Consider the following 18,074-nt stretch of genomic DNA (forward strand, 5'->3'; position numbering starts at 1 on the left):
TTTTTACCTCCCAAGTTTGACAGGAGTCTTAACTAGGATGAAATCCAGGTGTTGTCAGGGCTGCGTTCCCTTCTGGAGTCTCCAGGGGGAATCCATTTCCTTTTCTCTTCCAGTAGAGGCTGCCTGTGTTTCTTGGGTCAAGGCCCCTTCCTCCATCGTCCCGGCCGGCGGTGGCGCATGGAGTCCTCAGACGGCCTCACTCTGAGTTCCTCTTCCGTCTCCCTCTTCCACGCTTAGGATCTTTTGATCATATTGCCTTCCCTGCATAAGATAATCTCCCTCTTTTAAGGTCAACAACTTTGTCTCCCTTCACTGTGGAAGGTAACACATTCGCAGGTTCCACGTTTTATTCTTAGTGTTGTAGTTCTCTCTACCACAGCCTCTGTTTACCACCAGCCTCATCAGGGTTTTCCTTCAGTCCAGAAAGGTCTCTTGTTTCCCTTCAGTCTCCCCACTCACACGCCCCAGGAGCATCCACTGTTCTGACTTCTCTTACCACCATGTAAGATTACCGACTCTAGGCCAGGTGAATTTTGAGTGGTTACCTCACACTTGCTAGGTGGGGGTGCTGTGAAACTTTTGGAAAAGCAAAACCGTCTCTACCTGACACTACTGACCCTTAGTTGGAGAAAAGGGTGATTCATAAGTTCAGGGAGGAAAGTAGACAAGGAGCTTGTAGAAAAAAGGCCCTGCTTCAGAAATGACAGATGTTGGTGAGGATGCGATGAAAGGGAAACCCTTGAGCACTGTTGGTGGGAATACAAGCTGGTGCAGTCACTCTGCAAAACAGCATGCAGGGTCCTCAAAAAAATTGAATGTAGAGCTACCCTGTGACCCAGCAATTGAACTACTGGGTATTTAGCCCAAAGATACAAATGTAATGATCCAAAGGGCCACCTGAACCCCAATGTCAATAGCGCAGGGTTCATGACAACCAAGCTATGGAAGGAGCCCACATGTCCATTGACAGATGAATGGATAAAGAAAATGTGGTATATATGTATATATATACACAATAGAATACTACTCAGCCATCCAAAAAAATGAAATTTTGCGATTTGCAACAATGCAGGTGGAACTAGAAGATAAAATGCTAAGCGAAATAAGTCAATCAGAGAAAGACAATTATACAATCTCAATCATATGTGGAATTTAAGAAGCAAAACAGGATCATAGGGGAAGAGAGGGAAAAATAAAATAAGATGAAATTAGAGAGGGAGACAAATCACAAGAGACTTTTAATCACAGGAAAACTGAAGCTTGCTGGAGGGGAGGGGGTGAGGGGAGGGGGTGACTGGGGGATCAAAGGATGGGGTAATTGGATGATGGACATTAAGGGGGGCACGCGATGTAAGGAACACTGAGTGTTCTATAACACTGGTGATCTCTGACCTCTACCTCTGAAACTAATAATATATGTTGGTCGAATTTAAATTTAAAAGCATAAGTAAGCAAAGCAAAAAGAAAAAAAGAAAAGGCCCTGCTTCAAGAGCCTGAGGTCTGGGAGGAAAAGTACCCACCTGCTCTGGTCTGAGGTCCCACCTGCATCTGGGGAAAGAGTCCTGGGGAGGGTGTCCCCTCTCCCCTCCCAAGTCCTCCAAATATAATATCACAGAAAGAGGTTTAACAAACAGGGTTTTGAACTGTGTGCAGGGCCCTGGTCTTGCCGAGTCCAGACTGTGCTGCGCACCGGAGAAGGGCAGTGACTGCCTCCAGGAGCCCCTAACTGAGGGCCCCGTTCCTCAGCCCACCATTTACCCCTTTGGCATATCATGCCCCTGTGGGAGAGGTATCTTAGCTCTTCTGCACTGCTGTCACTTTTCACTTCTCCTCTTACACAAGATAGCACTGCTTCCCTTCTGGAGACCAAGCTTCTTCCCTCCAAAGTATCTTTAATTAGATTCTCAGGCAGGAGACCTGAGGTGACAGCTCTTGACTCTCAGTGTTTCGGTGAGGTTACATTTGTCACCGTGTGGGCATCTCGGGGGTGTGCTAAATACTTGATGTCCATTATATTTTAGGGTACCCTGTACTCCCAGATACAAGTAATAACTACCCCTAGAGAACTTCTGTGTCAGAAAACACACATGAAGCTTTACTCTGGGTCCCTGGCACCTTATAAGCAGTCAGGAAATAACGGTCATTGTGCCTATTACTGTGATTTTCTCATTAGACCTTCATAACCACCATGTGGTACTGTTACCATGGCCATTTTTCTGATGAGAAAATTTGGGTTTCAGAGATATCATCACTTTCTAAGGTGATATCAGCTCATGAGTAGCAGAGCTGAAACCCTGGTGTCTCTGTCTCCAGAGACAGAATTCTCACACTTCACTACCCAGCCCTCACCTCTTAGGGGGATGCCTTCACTGTGAGGTTTTCACATTATACTAATGTGATGGCTACACACACACACACACACACACACACACGATACTCAGTGGGCCCTGTGCTAAGTGCTTTGTGGGCACCGTGGCAACCCTTCCAAGTGGGTTCAGAGAGACTGAGTAACTTGCCTCAAATGACAGAGCTAGTGAGTGAGGGACCCAGGGGGTTCTGACTGGAAAGCCTGCCTTCTAACCCCTTCATTCAGGAATGTTTTCCTTCCTTCGAGGCACTGGCAATATTTTTCCTTTTGATACTTACTAATAACCCCTGGATTATGCCTTCCATTTCAGCAGAATGGCTGGTTACTTCAGGGACTCAGGACTGCCCTGAATCATCTCTTCCACCTTCCAGCCTCCGGCCTTGTTTAGTCCTGGTTCTTGGTGCTTACTCGTGTCTCTGTACCTAGTGTCTACTTTCTTAATTTGTTGACCACATTCTGTTTATAAAGTGGCTTCAGATCCTTGGGGGACTAAGGACTGATATAAATAATGCAAAATAAATATACTGGCTGTTGCAAAACATATATAGAAGTGTGTAATCCTCAGTCACTTGCCCTTCTCTCGTTTCATAAGAGGTTCCCTTCCCCTGGCCCTATCAGTTGACATCTGTTGGGTTAACCAGCTAGACGTTAAGCAGTGCGGTTTGTAGCTGGTGATCGCTCGCCACCGTGTTGCGTTGTTACCAATGACAGATGGCAGGCTTTAGTTATTTATTTATTTGCTTACCTACTTAAAGTGCCTTTTTTTTTTTTTTTTTTTTTGAGTGACCAGATTGTCTAAAGGATGCTTTTTAAGTTGCCTCCCTGCGACAAGAAGACTAATGGGGTAGCAACTGAAGTTAATTGCCCCGAGGGGCCCCCTTCTGGCGCAGTCTCCCCATGACCCCATGTGGGTTAAATATTGTATGGCTTATCTTGGTAAAAAATGTAGTCATCATAATTAGGTGGTTATAGGTTGAGTTCTGAGTCCCCACCTCTCTCCTTTTATTTGTAGATGGCATCAGCTCTCAAAGAAGTGAACAGTTAGAACTTGCTTTTTCATATTTGAGCAGTTTTCCAGAATTAATCTGTGTTGGGGGTTTACTTCTGGAACAGCCACTGAATATAAGCAGGATCTGATGGTTAGAAGGAGCCATGAAGTATTGGGTTGTGTTCATTCTTTCCTCAAATGATTAGGAAACTTCTTCTAGGTGTTGGGGCTCCTGTGGGTGCTCTGGAGAGAGCTGTAAAGCATACAGGTGAGGCACCTGGCCTCTTGGAGCTTGCACTCTGCATGTAGGTAAACAACAAATACAACAGAGACCACTTGCTACGAGAAGAATAAGACAGGGCAGGGGAGAATAAGCAGTTGACTGGTTTGCTGCCTCAGGTAGGATGGTCAGAGATGGCCTCGCTAAGGAGGTGATGTTAGTGGGGATGAGGGGATTCTAGCCATGGGAAGAGCCAGGAAAAGCAAGGAAAAACAAGGCAGTGGCCCTGAGTGTCTGATATAGCGCTCTGCCGGCATTCTCTTGGGTCAGTTTCATAAGGATAAATGGCTATTTTTAGTAAAACGTCCTTAGGGTGATTATTGAATTACTGGGTCTTTTCCTTACTAGCCTACCAGTTTTATCAGGGGCAGGGTCCAGGCCTTTTTCTGCTCACCATTGCGACTCCTATGATGGGCCTAGAACCTAGAACATGACAGGCGCACAGTAAATGCTGGATGCGTGGATAAAGAGGGAGATGCGTAGGTGCCTGGATGAATGGGTAAGTGGATGGGATGATGGATGGATAGATGAAATAGTAAGAAACCTAAAAGAAGATAAAAGGTAGTAAAGTGCAATGGAGGACACAAAAGACTTGAGCTTGGTTCGAAGAGCGTGGGAGTCTGGGAGGACTCATGACACACAGAATAAGGCCAAGCAGGAGGTCGGCAGTGACTTGTACTGCCACCGGGAGATGGTGAAGGAGAAAAGATAGAACCAGGGAGCACAAGTAGGAAGGATGGATCTTTGCTATATATTGAAAGCAACCAGGAGTAAGGAAGAAGAGTGAGAGAGAAAGGAAAGAGCAAAATGAAGAAGTGCTTTGTCGGCAAATGAAACCGACATTTGTCGAGGCAGCACAGGGGCTAGTGGCTAGGAGAAAGGTCAGGGGCCGCACTTGCCTTCTGGCAGATGGAAACACAGTGGCTTTCCCCGGGGCCTGCTGGATCTGGCAGCAGGTGTTGCGGGGGTGGGGCAGGGTGAGAGATCGAGGAGTTATGGGGCTACAATGACTGTTAAGGTTTTACTTTATTCTAGGATTGCAAGCCTTAAGGCTACCTTCAGTAGGGAAATGCCATCTTTCCAAAAGGGGGAGGATATGAAATTGGCAGAAAGATCCAACCGGGAGAAGCAAATACATTGTTTGGAGCTTTGTTTTATTCCTCTGGAAATGACCGTATTGTATTTTTATGTAAATAATTCACAACAGCGTGGTGTTTGCAAAGGGGTGAAAAGAGAATACTCATAAATGAAGTTGAGACACCATATTGTGTTTTTACATCAACATTGTATACTATTGCTTGCAGTGGGCCCAAAAACAAATGTGCATCCAAGAGACAAGCTACCTGTTAACGTGGAGCTTCTCCATCTAACCACTCTCTACCTGTCCTTCAAGACCTGGTTTGAAAATCACCTTTTCCACAAAGATTTTGGGATCACTGTGGCCACTGGCATCCTTGCCAGCTCTGTGCTTCTAGGATGTAACCGTGTAGCTTCTGGAGCACTTATTACTGACACATTTTTGTTTTACTTACGAACTTGTCACCCTGACCTGGTATGGAGCTGTGTAGGGGTGGGCAGCACGTCTTACTGGTCTGTAGGTATTCACAGGGCCGTGCACAGTGGAGGGACTCACAGAAGTCCTTCAACACATGACAGAACCTGCAGTAATCACCAGAAATATCTTGTTTCCATTGTTAAAGAAGTTGTTTGGGGTGTGTGCAGGTGCTTGTTCTTAGTAGGCTGGATTCTCCCCACCACCACCCCCCTTAGAATGTGTCCCAAGCCTGTGTAACTGTCCATCAGAGATATCCTGTGGCGGGCTGCGTTAAAGTCTCCGTGTAGAAAATCTCAGGGCGTGCAATCTGGAGAACGATAGTGCATGGAACCAACTTTGGTCCAAACCTAGACCATTTGTGAAGTTTTGCAGCTGGCTTGGATCTCTGTGAGGTTTTGGTGTCTTGAGTGGGATTAGATCACTGGTCTGTCACAGTGTTGAAAAATCTGTGGGTTTTCCTCGGCAGCACTCCTTTTTCTGCCGGTTAACAGAAGACAAGAAGTCAGAAAGATTCTTCAAAGTCTTCTATGACCGAATGAAGGTGGCCCAGCAGGAAATCAAAGCAACGGTGACCGTGAACACCAGTGACTTGGGGAATAAAAAGAAAGATGATGAGGTAGACAGGGACGCCCCATCCCGGAAAAAAGGTAAGTGTTCCCCTGCGTGCAGCCCTTCTACCAGCTGGACCTACAGACTCCAAACTATTCTTCCTGAGGCTTTCAGGAGAAGCAGACCAGTCTGGTTACAATATAATTCTTCTCAAGTAAGCAGAGCTGAACTGCTCAAACTGTGGTTTGGCCGTTCTTCTTGTGTAAAAAGCTGTATGTACCTTCTTCTTGGTCAAGCTCAAGGTTTTATTGGCAGGAAATCCATTTGTAATCTTTTACTATAATTTTCTATTCGATGGTAGGGAAAGTTAAGACACAAACTTAGGAGCACCTGAGTCTCCGTGGGGAGTCTGCTTAAGATTCTCTCTCTCCTCTCCCTCTTGCTCTCTCATGCACATGCTCTCTTTCTCTCTCCCTCTTTAAAATAAATAATGGCTGCATAATATTCCACTGTATCAAAATCTTGCTATTTGCAATGCCATGAATGGAACTAGAGGGTATTATGCTAAGGGAGCTAAGTCAATCAGAGAAAGACAATTATCACATGATCTCACTGATATGAGAAATTTGAGAAACAAGGCAGAGGATCGTAGGGAAAGGGAAGGGAAAATGAAACCAGGTGAAACCAGAGAGGGAGACATAACACAAGAGACTCCTAATCTCAGGAAACAAACTGACGGTTGCTGGAGTGGGGGGGGGGGGGGGGGGGGGGGGGGGGGGGGGGGGGGGATGGGGGGGGTGCGTGATGGACATTGGGGAGGGTATGTGCTATGGTGAGCGCTGTGAATTGTGTAAGACGGTGATTCACAGACCTGTACCCCTGAAACAAATAATACATTATATGTTAATTTAAAAAAATAATTAAAAATAAGTAAATCTTAAAAAAAAACAAACACTTCAAAACTGGGTATGTATCACTTGTCACCTAATTCAACCATATTTTCGAAATTATTTGAAAGTTTCTAAAGTTGTTCATTCATGCTCTTACTCAGAGAAGTCATACTTGGAAGTAGGTAGATACATCAGTGTTCAAGTCTAATGGCTGTGAACAGGCTAACGAGCCACGACGGGCCTCTTGTTTTAAGTTGAGAACTGGGTTTCTCAGCCACAGTACATTTGGCCTCTGCAGGATGAGTCACTGGAGGGGCTAATCTGTGTGCTGTGGGGTGTTTGACAGCATGTATGGCCTCTACCCAATAGATACCAGTAGACTAGAAGTGTCCTGCAACAGACTAGAAGTGTCCTCAGAGTGTGCTGATTGTCCCCATGGTGGGGGTAAACACAAAGTCAGCTCTAGTTTTATAATCACTGATCTAGAAAGGGAATAAAGAAAGGGAGAAAAGCTAACATTTACTAAGTACTTTCTATGAACCAGGCACTATTCATCCTTTACTTGATTTGGAACTGAAATTAACCCTGTACAAGAGATAGAATTGTTACCCCCATTTTACAGATGAGGAAACTGAGGAGCGGAGACTGACTTGTCCTTGTTAAGGCTATGCAGTGAGTAGGTTTTGAACACAGGTAGACTGGCTGCAGGGCACCGTACTCCTCACTCTGATGCCTTCCAGGGTCACCGTGAGGGTTCGATGAGGTAACACACAGTGCCTTGGTACTTAGTGGAAAGCGCTCAGCTTATCGTCACCACAGTAACAGGGACTTAACAGTTGTGATCCTTGTTATGTCAACTCTCTCAGAAGCTTCTCTAGGTAGAATTCACTGATCCTCTCTCCCCTTTGCAGATGAGGACCCTGAGGCCCAGAGCCATACAGATTTGTGAGGCTGATGGAGCCAATACTAAGACTTTCCCTCTAAAACAGTGCAAGCTTAGATACAATGTCAGAGCCATAAGCGAGTTGGGGGGGGCATGACCCAGTTTCATAAGGACTAAGAGAAGTGTTTGTCCGACCTTGAAGATTTCTAGTGAAAATCAGAACCTGCCTTTTGGAACATTCTCTCTCGTGCCGTGAATAGGACTCCTGTGGACTCAGAAACATTGAGTGTCTTCTGTTTGCATTCTAGCCAAAGAGCCCTCAACGCAAATAACGGAAGAGGTCCGCGATCAGCTCCTGGAGGCCTCTGCTGCCACCAGGAAAGCCTTCAGCACCTTCCGGAGGGAGGCTGACCCCGACGACCACTACCAGTCTGGGGAAGGCGCCCAGGCCACAGCAGACAAGACCAAGGACGAGCTGGAGATGAGTGCGGTCATCACCATCATGCAGCCCATCCTGCGGTTCCTTCAGCTCCTGTGCGAGAACCACAACCGGGACCTGCAGGTGAGGGCTGGCCCCCGGGGCTTGCAGCTCCTCGGACATCTCTGCTCCCCTCGCCTCTACCAGCGTCCTTGAGCTGAGAACCCAGGATGGTTCTGACCTCTGGGCAGCTGACCCATTTGTCTGTCTTCCCCACCATCTCCCCCAGGACAGGAGCCAAGTCTCTTGCTCACCAGTTTGGTGCCTCCTGCATATGTAGTGAAATGGGGGTATGTGCCTGTGTGTGCGTGCAGGTGGTAGGCTGCCGCGGACGCAGGTAAAACTTGGATGGACGCAGGACGGATGAATGATTACGTACACTAGACTTAGAAAAGTGGATACGTAGCAAGTTCGACTTAAATATGTGTTGGTTGAATGAATGACGTGGCCTTCCAGGGTTTTACACAAATAGCTGCTCAAATATATGTGTTGAACTGATTATTCCAGACATCTTTTGTCTACTTTTTTAATTGGTATCGGGATGATATCGATGGCCAAGGTTTATCAGGTTCTTAGAATATTGTGGATGCCAAGTGTTGCTGATATCATTATATTCATTTTGTAGTTGGGGGAACTGAGGTTCAGGGGCCATAGTTAGGGAGTAGAGAACTAGGACTTGAACCCAGGCCATCTGGTGGTAGAGCTCGTGTGGTCCACCACCACATTAAGATAGTTTATTTTCTTCCTTGAAAAGTTCCCCACCTGCAAAGCCTAGATGGAAGGACTAAGGATAGATTCCAGAGATGTCTCTTTCTTCCTTCCTTCCTTCCTTCCTTTCTTTTTCTTTTTCTTTTTTTAAGATTTTATTTATTTGATAGAGAGAGTGTATGTGTACAAGCAAGGGGGGCAGGTGAAGCTGCTCCCTGCTGAGCAGAGAGCCCAATGTGGGACTCGATCCCAGGACCCTGAAATCACAACCTGAGCTGAAGGCAGAGGCTTAACTGATTGAGCCACCCAGGCACCCCGGAGATATTTTCTTTCTACTGAATGGGCATAGCTTCTGTAGAGCCAATCACTGCCCAGGGGAAGGATGCTGGAGCACCAGGTCCTTGGCCATTACCTGGATTTGCTGCTGGCTTTTGGGAAAAACACCCCTCTCTGCCTAAAAGGGATTGAGGATTAACAAGAAAGTGTCTCTGAACAACTCCACTAAGATAGAATATTGCCTCCTAAAATAAACAAGTTGGCAGTGGTAGTTCAGTTACTTGAATAATGATGGTATGAAAAGGAAACTGTGGCAAAGAAAAGTGCAGTCTTAAATTATATGCCTTGCTGACTTGATCCATCAGGTGATGTGATGGCCTTTCACATGTCACCTGTGGCCAGACCCTTCGGGGCAGCCACTGTGAATCAGTCATGCTTCAACCCTGCCACACAGTCGACGCCTGGAAAAGTTGAGTAAGAAATTACATTGTTAAACAGTAAGACAGAACAGTGAAATAAAACCGGCTAAAGTCTGCAGTATTAACCACTTCTGCACTGGTATTTATTTTTAATCAAATTGGTCTGAAGAGCCTGAGGTTTGAAAAGACAGATATATCCAAGGTCATCCATCAGCCAAATCTGGCCCAAATTTAAAAAAAATGAAAGACTTTTGCATGAGACCCATCGGGCTCTTTTCCACTTTGTTGGTCATTCATCTCCTCCATTGACCTTCCCTGCGTGATTCCGCCCAACGTCTGAGTGTGGGATCTTAGCCCTTAGTTTTTCTTTCCTTGCCTGTTGCTCAAATATTCCAACTTTAGACGTAGACCACATCGGCCCTAGATCTACAGGCCTGGGACTGCCAGGCCTAGCCGGGTAGAACAAAGTATTTGTGATTCAAAGAGCCAGGGATGGGTTGTGGTCTCAGTGGCTAGTGCTCTGTCTGCCGGCCAACTGTGCCCTCTCGCCTTCCATATGTACACCATTAGTCATGAGGGAGACTGGCCAAGGGAGTGTGAATGACACCATGGAAAGCCAGGCTGTCCCACCAGCAGGAAGGCAAAGCCAACTGTGCCATCTCTGTGGATGGGGGGACCTCCCTGCTGCTGGAGCTATTTCTGGGCTGAGCTCGGTGGTCAGGGCCCTGTACTGTCCCCCACCCCCCAGCTGCCACTGATCTCCACCGACCTTGGGCTCCAAAGGGAAGTGGGTTGAGACCGTGACTGTACGTCATCTGGGTGAGTACCTGCTGTGTGCCCAGCACTGGTGGTGACAGAGACCTCACGCCTGCCCTGAAACAAGTCTCAGGCAGGATCCACTCGGGGAAACCCAAGATTGCTGTGCAGCATGACAAGGGCTGTCGTGGTGTCATCAGAGGGGTTTTGTGGGTTCACAAACCAGCCTACTGTGCCTATCCAGGAAGACTCCTCAGAGGACCTGATAACGGCCAGGTTCTGAGCTAAGAGAAGGCTGCCTCCAGTAGATTCCCTCCATGACCGGCAGAGGGGCCGTGCTGACGTCCTTGCTCTCAAGCCTGGTCTGCTTTCATGGACCTGTTCTGCCTCCTTCACAGTACACCCTTGGTTTCCCTTCTTTACCGTCGTACCCAGAGTCCACAGCAGAAGGAGAGTAAGGCTTTCATTGCATGAATTTGCCAGTTCTTGTTTAGAAGTCTTCACAGTTTTAGTTCTGTACCTTAGTGCTTCCTTTGAACTAAGGCCCTAAGAACCCCATGGACAGAATCACCATTCAATGACTCCTTCCAAAATTTGATTCTCCAACACATCACTCTCTGGAAAAGAGTACTGGGGGAAAGGGAAGTCTAGAGTATATTTTAATATATTTTTTAGAAGTCTTAGCAGCTTTAAAAAAAAAAAAAAAAAAAGTCTTAGCAACTTAATCTTTGAAAGTACCATAAGCATTATCCAAGTCAGTGGTTTTACGCTTTTTTGGTTTTGGCCACAGAATCCTTTGTTTAAGATCTTATGCAGAAATGTACTAAGTAAAGCAGATGAGAGCAGAGCTGTTCTACTCAGAGGAGAAACTACAGTGCCCAAGAGCTTTCCTTTCCTCCCTTACCTACCAGAGCCCTGAGAGGCGGTGCTTTCCAAGGATGCGCCTGGGTCCTACAGGGCCTAGTTGGAAAACCAGTGATCCGAACCAGTGGTTCTCAAGGGTAAAGGTTAGAATCATCTTTAAAGGCTCCCACTATGTCATACACTGAGGTGTTGGTAAAATTGCTCTGATAGGATGACATTTGTAGAAATCTGATTCTCAAAATGACAATTTTGAGTGGAAGTCACCTACTCTGAGTGCCACCATTTTGGCAGCATACCAGAGCAGACAGTGGCTCTCTGGCTCAGGGTTTGCTTGTGTACCAAAGGGAGGAGAAGACCTCATGAGGACATTACTGCCCCGCTGGTGTAAAGAAGTACCAGTGAGCTCAATGACAGAAGGAATCGGCCTTTCAAAGTTGCCCAGCATCTCTTGTCATATTTATAACCTTCACTTTACTGTTGGTAAATGTTTAGTAGAGATAAGGCCACTGCTTTTGACTTTGCCAAACAGCCAACTGCTGCCTTAAACAAGCTTTGTCCACAGTAGGAAGAAACTTACTGGGAAGGACTATTCTGGAGACATTTTGCCTATGCTTTCCATCCTTCCCCTGAGGGGCTGCCTTTGCTTTGCAGCTGGGTTAAGGAGCACGGGTCTCTTACTGCTGAGAACTACTGTATGAGAACAGACTTGAAGTCTCTTCATTTCTCAGTCCGCCCATCTCGACTTGGTCCCTGTCCTTTCAAGGAAAACCCCAAAAAGAACAGGATTTCTCTAGCCTAAGCAAGGCAGGGTAGTGTGTGCTTAGGGTGAAATCTATTCCCTGAATGTAGGAGTCCCTGTGAGCCTCCTAGTGAGTGACATCGCTCTGTTTTTGCAGAGGACGGAGGAAATGGATCTGAGCTGGGGAAGGGAGAATCCTGGCTTAACACTGCAAAAACTATGAGCTATGGGAGAGGCTTTCAAGAGAGGGCGGCCAGTTATTTTTCATGGGGAGCTGAAACACAACTTGCTTGAGGACTTCACCAGTCCCCTCTCCTCCACCCACTCAATTTAATTCAGATTATTTTAGCCAGTGTTTATGAAGCACCTGGCATGCGCCAGTCACTGTGCTAGCCACCAGGCACCCCGTGCTATCACCATGGTCCTGGATGGAGCTGACAGACATTTCTATAAGCACATCCTGAAGTGTAAGGAGGGGTGAGAGAGGTGTGTGCCATTCTCTGATCTCCCTGGAGTCAGGATGGAGGCGCAGGAGGACTTCCTGAAGCAAGTGACTGAGACTCCATCCTAAAGGAAGATGAGTTCATCAAGGTAGAGATGGGGAGAGAATGACAGGAAGAGAATAGTTTGCCTGAAGCCCCAGAAGAATAGAATGAAGAGTAGGAAGGAGTACATTGCTTCCTGGCAGAGGGGCATGGTGGGAGCAGTGATGTCACTGAGCAGAGGGGCGGCATCATTAGTGGGAGCAGTGATGTCACTGAGTGGAAGAAGGGGGCATGGTGGGAGCAGTGATGTCACTGAGCGCAGACGGGGAGACATGGTGGGAGCAGTCACACGTGAGTTTGAGAGGCAACTGGCTTGGAGAGCCATGCTTTGAATTTTACCCTTAGACAGCCAAGCTCTCTCCTATCTGCTTCCCGAAGAATTCTCCCTCCCTCTCTACATGATGAGGGGCTCAGGTAGGCCCCCAGATAGGTAACATCTTCCCTGAGGAACTGGGTTAAAGAGTGGCTGTGGAAGATTACCATGGCTTCCTGTGCCCCTGAGAAAAACAATCATCGTATGACAGACATCGTATGACCACACGGTCTCAAATCATCTATCCTTCCTCCATCTCCTTCCCCTACCCAAGTGTTGGTTCAATTTTTAGACTAGTTAGGAAGACTTGAGCATAAAGAATTAAAGTTAAGTTAGAAGAGTAGGGCAAAATGGTTGGTTTGATGGTCCAACATTCAACTTTGTTACCAGCTTGTAATCTGTACATTTATAAATACTTCAATGATACAAGGAATACATGAATAGACAGACTCTCTCTATAGAAGTTCAAATGAAGATGTTAGTTAAAAAAATTTATTCTTCTCCCCATCCCTACCTCTCTACCCAGAGAGAACTATTGTTGGTTCGGACAGTGAACCAATGGGTTGGCTGGTAACTTTCCAGTCACTCTTCTGTGTATCTGGATGGGAGGAGTGTATACATACTCATCCATTATTTGCCTTTTTGGTTTTCTTATCTTTTAACAGTATGCCCTAAAGATCTTTCCATATTGACACATATTAGTGTTTCTAAATTGTAATATTGAATGATGTTGGTGTACTATATTTGCTCCCCCACTGATGGACACTTAGGTTGCTTCCAGTTCTTCACTGTTGAAAACAGTGCAATTGGTAGTGAACATCCAGTATGTTCTTTGTGAATAGAGGTCATTCTTTTATACAAGTGGAATTGCCATGTCGAAGGTCACATTTATTTTATATTTTGCTTCTATCTTTTTATAGTACTGTCTTCTATGCTAAAGATCCAACTTTTATAACTGCTTTAAAGAATTTTTGTGGTTAATTTTTCCTTCTTTTTAAAAAGAGATTTTAAAAAGAATCTCTGACAAAAATCTCCTCTTCATCAAAATAGACTCTGCTTTCTGAGGTGGTTGACTGTGGTTTGCTTGATTTTATTGAGGAAGTACCTGCTCTTATGTTTCCCGTTAACATTACAGATTTAGTGGGAGAACATAAATTTGAGCACATGCACACAAGCACACAGACATTTACTCCTTCTTGCTCCTTCCTATAATAATTAATGGAAATGGCGAAAAAAAGATAACCAAGGTTTCTGCCATGGCAGTGGGCTTAAGTCAGCCTATAAACACCTTATTTTGTGATGAAATATCCCTAATGCTTGGCTGTTGGCATCCAGCATCCAGACCACACCACCATCTTTCAAACATAAACATTGCCCTTTGAAATGTCAAATGCTTCTGAACCCAATACCTGGTGGGAGGGGCATGGGCTGGAGTGGGAAACAAGAGAAAGGAGAACTCAAAATGGTTTTAGGTTTCTGTCCAAGAGGAGCCCTCCTCCACAGCCTCACATAGAAAAGCACTTGGAGAATAAGCTACATTGTTTGGTGGCCATTGCCATAGACCAAGGTCCCCAGTTGACCAGCATGGGGGCTTACTCTTTCCTCCAGTGCTCCATCTCTCTGCATAATTGCTAATCAATTCAGGGCATCCACCAATTAGACACCAGCAAATTGGCAGCATTAAATGACCTTTTCCCTCTCCTTTTTGACTTTGCTCCCTCATTCTGGGCACTGCCCAATTGTAGAACTTCCTTCGTTGCCAAAATAACAAGACCAACTACAATTTGGTGTGTGAGACGCTGCAGTTCCTGGACTGTATTTGTGGAAGCACGACTGGAGGTCTTGGTCTTCTCGGGCTCTATATAAATGAAAAGAACGTCGCCCTCATCAACCAGACCCTGGAAAGTCTGACCGAATACTGTCAAGGACCATGCCATGAGAACCAGGTATCTCCATTTTTATTTGGGGCTGGAGAAAAAAAAAAGAGGTTCACCATTTTAGAAATGCTGTTGACAGGAACTAGTTCAGAAGTCATATAACATTTGCCTGTTGGCCTAAGAAGTCACTAGAACTAGAGATCTTCTCCAGCAGTCAAGAAGGAGCTATGGTACTTTATTGTGCTTCAGGACTTGATCTAATCCTAGGCATTGGTGGTACTGTCCTTGGTCTCCATGCGTGCCATGGTATGTCTTGGCTTGATTTGGTTTGAATGTCCAAATTTGACTAACTTGACTAAGGGTAGATAATGAAGTTGGAGTTCAGTGAAGACCAGAGGCCTGGGCTCAATTTTAAATGCTAGAAAAGACTCAAACAGTGGCTACTTAACAGAAAAAGGCTTATACCTAGCTGGAGAGAGAAACCTTGCTATGGACAAGACAGCTTCAACAACATGAGAAAATGTTCAGTTGAGATTTTAACACCAAAGACATTTAGAGAAAAGAAAGGCCCATTAGTCTTAATGTTGGCCTCTCAAGAAGTAGATTTTGAGAAAAGTAACCAACCATTTCTTAAGTAGAATGTTCATTACTTATCCGTGATGTATTGTAGACTTTGTGAGTTTTTGCATTGATTCTAAGGTAATTATGACTTTCAACTCAAATTTTGGCTCTACTCTGGTTGAAGGGGGTAGACTAGCACTGAAATTGCCAGCTGCAAACTCACTTGACAGGGAAGGTGTGGTATGCTGTGTTACTTGGGGAGCAAGGCCAAGACCTTCGCTCAGGAGAGAAGAATGGCTGACCAAAGGGACAACTCATTGTGTACCACGCACCTGGTCATAGTTGGCTATAAATACGAGGTTAGCATGTGTTGGATCTACTTTCCTCCCTTGGTTCACTGATGAGACAGATGGTGTAGTCAAAGTTAAAATGAAAAGGAACAAAAAAATTACAACCGGCTTGGGAGAAAAGGCTCTAACATCTAAGTGAATTTCCTTTTAACCACAAGTTTGCTTTTCTGCCAAACAGAGGTCTGTTAAAAGGCACATACTGAAGTGGATTCTGCTGCAAGTGGGAACCTTACCTGGGGGAAGATGATTAATTTTGGTATTGTGTGAATTAAGCCGGAAACTTGCTTTCCAGGCTTCAGCCTTAAGCAAAAGCATGCAATACGAAAACCAAGTGATGTAGAGAGAATGGAACACACCTTTAAAGGGGAAAACAGGTCTCAGAACTCAGAATCAGTCACACGCCGTATTTTCCCTTAAGAACAAAAGCCAACTTTACAGCACTCTTTGGATTAGACACGACCAATTTATCAGTTACAGTGCATGGGGACTTTCCTGCTGTTTACTGTTAATTCTGAAACTAGCGATTTTCATCTGTCTTTTATTTTTTACCACTTTCTCACGGAAAATTTGCAGCTCTCCCCTAGAGACATTACTGGGAGTGGCAAGCATTGTGTTGAAATAGCAGTTCAGCCTGTTGGCTTTTGACATCTGATTTATGACCAGCACTTCTGTAAATTTGTGTGTGTGTGTGTGTGTGTGTGTGTGTGTTTCCTCAGAACTGCATAGCCACCCATGAATCCAACGGCATTGACATCATCACAGCCCTGATCCTTAATGACATCAATCCTTTGGGAAAGAAGAGGATGGACCTTGTATTAGAACTGAAGGCAAGTAGGAAATGAAAGCAAAAGACAGTAGCATGTCGAAATAGTCACTTTTGTGTTTTGCCTCTGCACACGATACAGTCAATGTTATGAAACTAAATACAGGCAGCTCTCTTAGACTAAATGAATGATCCTTTTTGTAAGTTCTGACTAAAAAATGCAAAACTTCAGGTTTCCCCTCCAAATAAGGGTCTCAGGACAGGATACCACTTCTGATGTTGATTTCTTACTCCTCTATCGCCCAAAAAGAAAACCCTCATTCGTATTTAGGGTTTCCAAAGATTCTTTAGGAGTCCAAAGACCTCTTGCTGTCCAAAGTGTATTTCAGACCGTGTTTGCCTCACTGAGCACATTTCCTTTTTAACCTTTCCCATGTCGGGGAGTGTTGAGATCCGTCCTCTCTCACACCCATACACAGCAGTGAGCACTTTGTCATTGTCACAGAATTGCCTGCAACTGCAGGGTTTAGCTGAAAAGCTGATTTGTGTTTAATGCTTGAACAGTATCATGGGAAAGAAAGATCATTAGGGAAGGTGTTAACACAGAAGCCCACAGGAATTACACAATTATTTTTATTTTTCCTTTAGTATTTAGAACGGAGAGTCCAAATTGATAGTTGATTTGTGGGTATGATTTAAATGGGTGTTTTGGTGGGTGTGCTATTTTTAATTCCTTTGACAAGTTGTAGAAGTGACTTGAACATTAATTCAGGCTCATGTGCCTGGTTCCCATTTATTAGGATTTATATGATGAGAACCTGAAATGAACAAAATTTTATGTGCTACTGTTCAGTCTTTTCAGTGACTTTTTCAACTAATCCAGGAATCTGTGGATTATGATAGAAATTTGTGTGCTCTAAAAAGCCACCGTGGATGGCACAGCCTCCTGAGTGAATTGCCGTGACCCATACTTGGGGAGGAAACAAATACTGCCCCCTCTTATGCAAAATAGTAAGACCTTTCTAATCCTGTATACAAAGAAGCATGCAGGGTATCCTAGACCCAGGACCTAAAAGGAGGTCAAGCCAAGAAGTTCAGGGCGTGGGCACATGAAAACTTGGAATAAAATGGGAAATTAGGGTTTGGCGCACATACAGTGCTCCTTTGGGTCATTTTGTCTAACTAGTGTCATCTGTACTCTGATTATAGTATTAGGGATTATGAGAGCTGATAGTAATATTTTAAGAAAGGGCAGAATTACCTTAATTACCTACCTCCTCTGCCCTGCGAGGCTAAAGAACAAGGTTTAAAGGGACATCTGTCCTAAAGGCATCATGGATCCATCCAGCAGGTTCTCCCTGACCCCTGGCATCATGAGAGTGCCCACACGCCCACAAGCACACATCTTTAACTTCCCAGTTTCCACTAGGAATTGTGTCAATAATGTTAAGGAGAAACCATGCCCAAGCAAGCATGTTCCTCCGAGACCCAAAGCAGAACCTGCATTTACAGTTTGGGGTCTGCAGCAGCACATTCCCTCTCGCGTGCAGGTGGCTTTGGCTGTGCTAAACCCGTGGCTCTCCTGTGGGATGAGATGTCAGTCTGTCCGGCCAGCATGCAGCGCTTGCCTCAACTGGGCGCACGCATTCGGGCCAGCCACCCCAGGCCTCTCCACTGTCTCCTCCCTTTGTTTGTCCAATTAGAACAATGCTTCCAAGTTGCTGCTGGCCATCATGGAGAGCAGGCACGACAGCGAGAACGCGGAGAGGATCCTCTATAACATGAGGCCGAAGGAACTGGTGAGTTTGATGGCGAGTCCCCTGGCCGTGACACGAGACACAGGCAGAGCAGGGTTTGCGGCAGGAGAGAACTTGCTGCCTTGAGTTTTCTAAAGAGGCCAAAGAACCAGAAG

At 45.4% G+C, this 18,074-nt stretch overlaps 1 protein-coding gene across 1 annotated transcript in view; it reads left to right on the forward strand.

Moving 5' to 3' along the window:
* The window catches only part of ITPR1 (inositol 1,4,5-trisphosphate receptor type 1), a 327,611-nt gene that overhangs the window by 247,360 nt on the left and 62,177 nt on the right, over positions 1-18,074 (forward strand). Inside the window, exons 45-49 of the mRNA XM_059390201.1 lie at positions 5,658-5,838; positions 7,822-8,075; positions 14,357-14,557; positions 16,116-16,226; positions 17,866-17,961. Coding sequence (XP_059246184.1) covers positions 5,658-5,838; positions 7,822-8,075; positions 14,357-14,557; positions 16,116-16,226; positions 17,866-17,961 — 843 coding nt within the window. The remainder of the gene's footprint in view (positions 1-5,657; positions 5,839-7,821; positions 8,076-14,356; positions 14,558-16,115; positions 16,227-17,865; positions 17,962-18,074) is intronic.

This window comes from Mustela nigripes, chromosome 2 (assembly GCF_022355385.1).
Source record: "Mustela nigripes isolate SB6536 chromosome 2, MUSNIG.SB6536, whole genome shotgun sequence".
NCBI classification, from domain to species: domain Eukaryota; kingdom Metazoa; phylum Chordata; class Mammalia; order Carnivora; family Mustelidae; genus Mustela; species Mustela nigripes.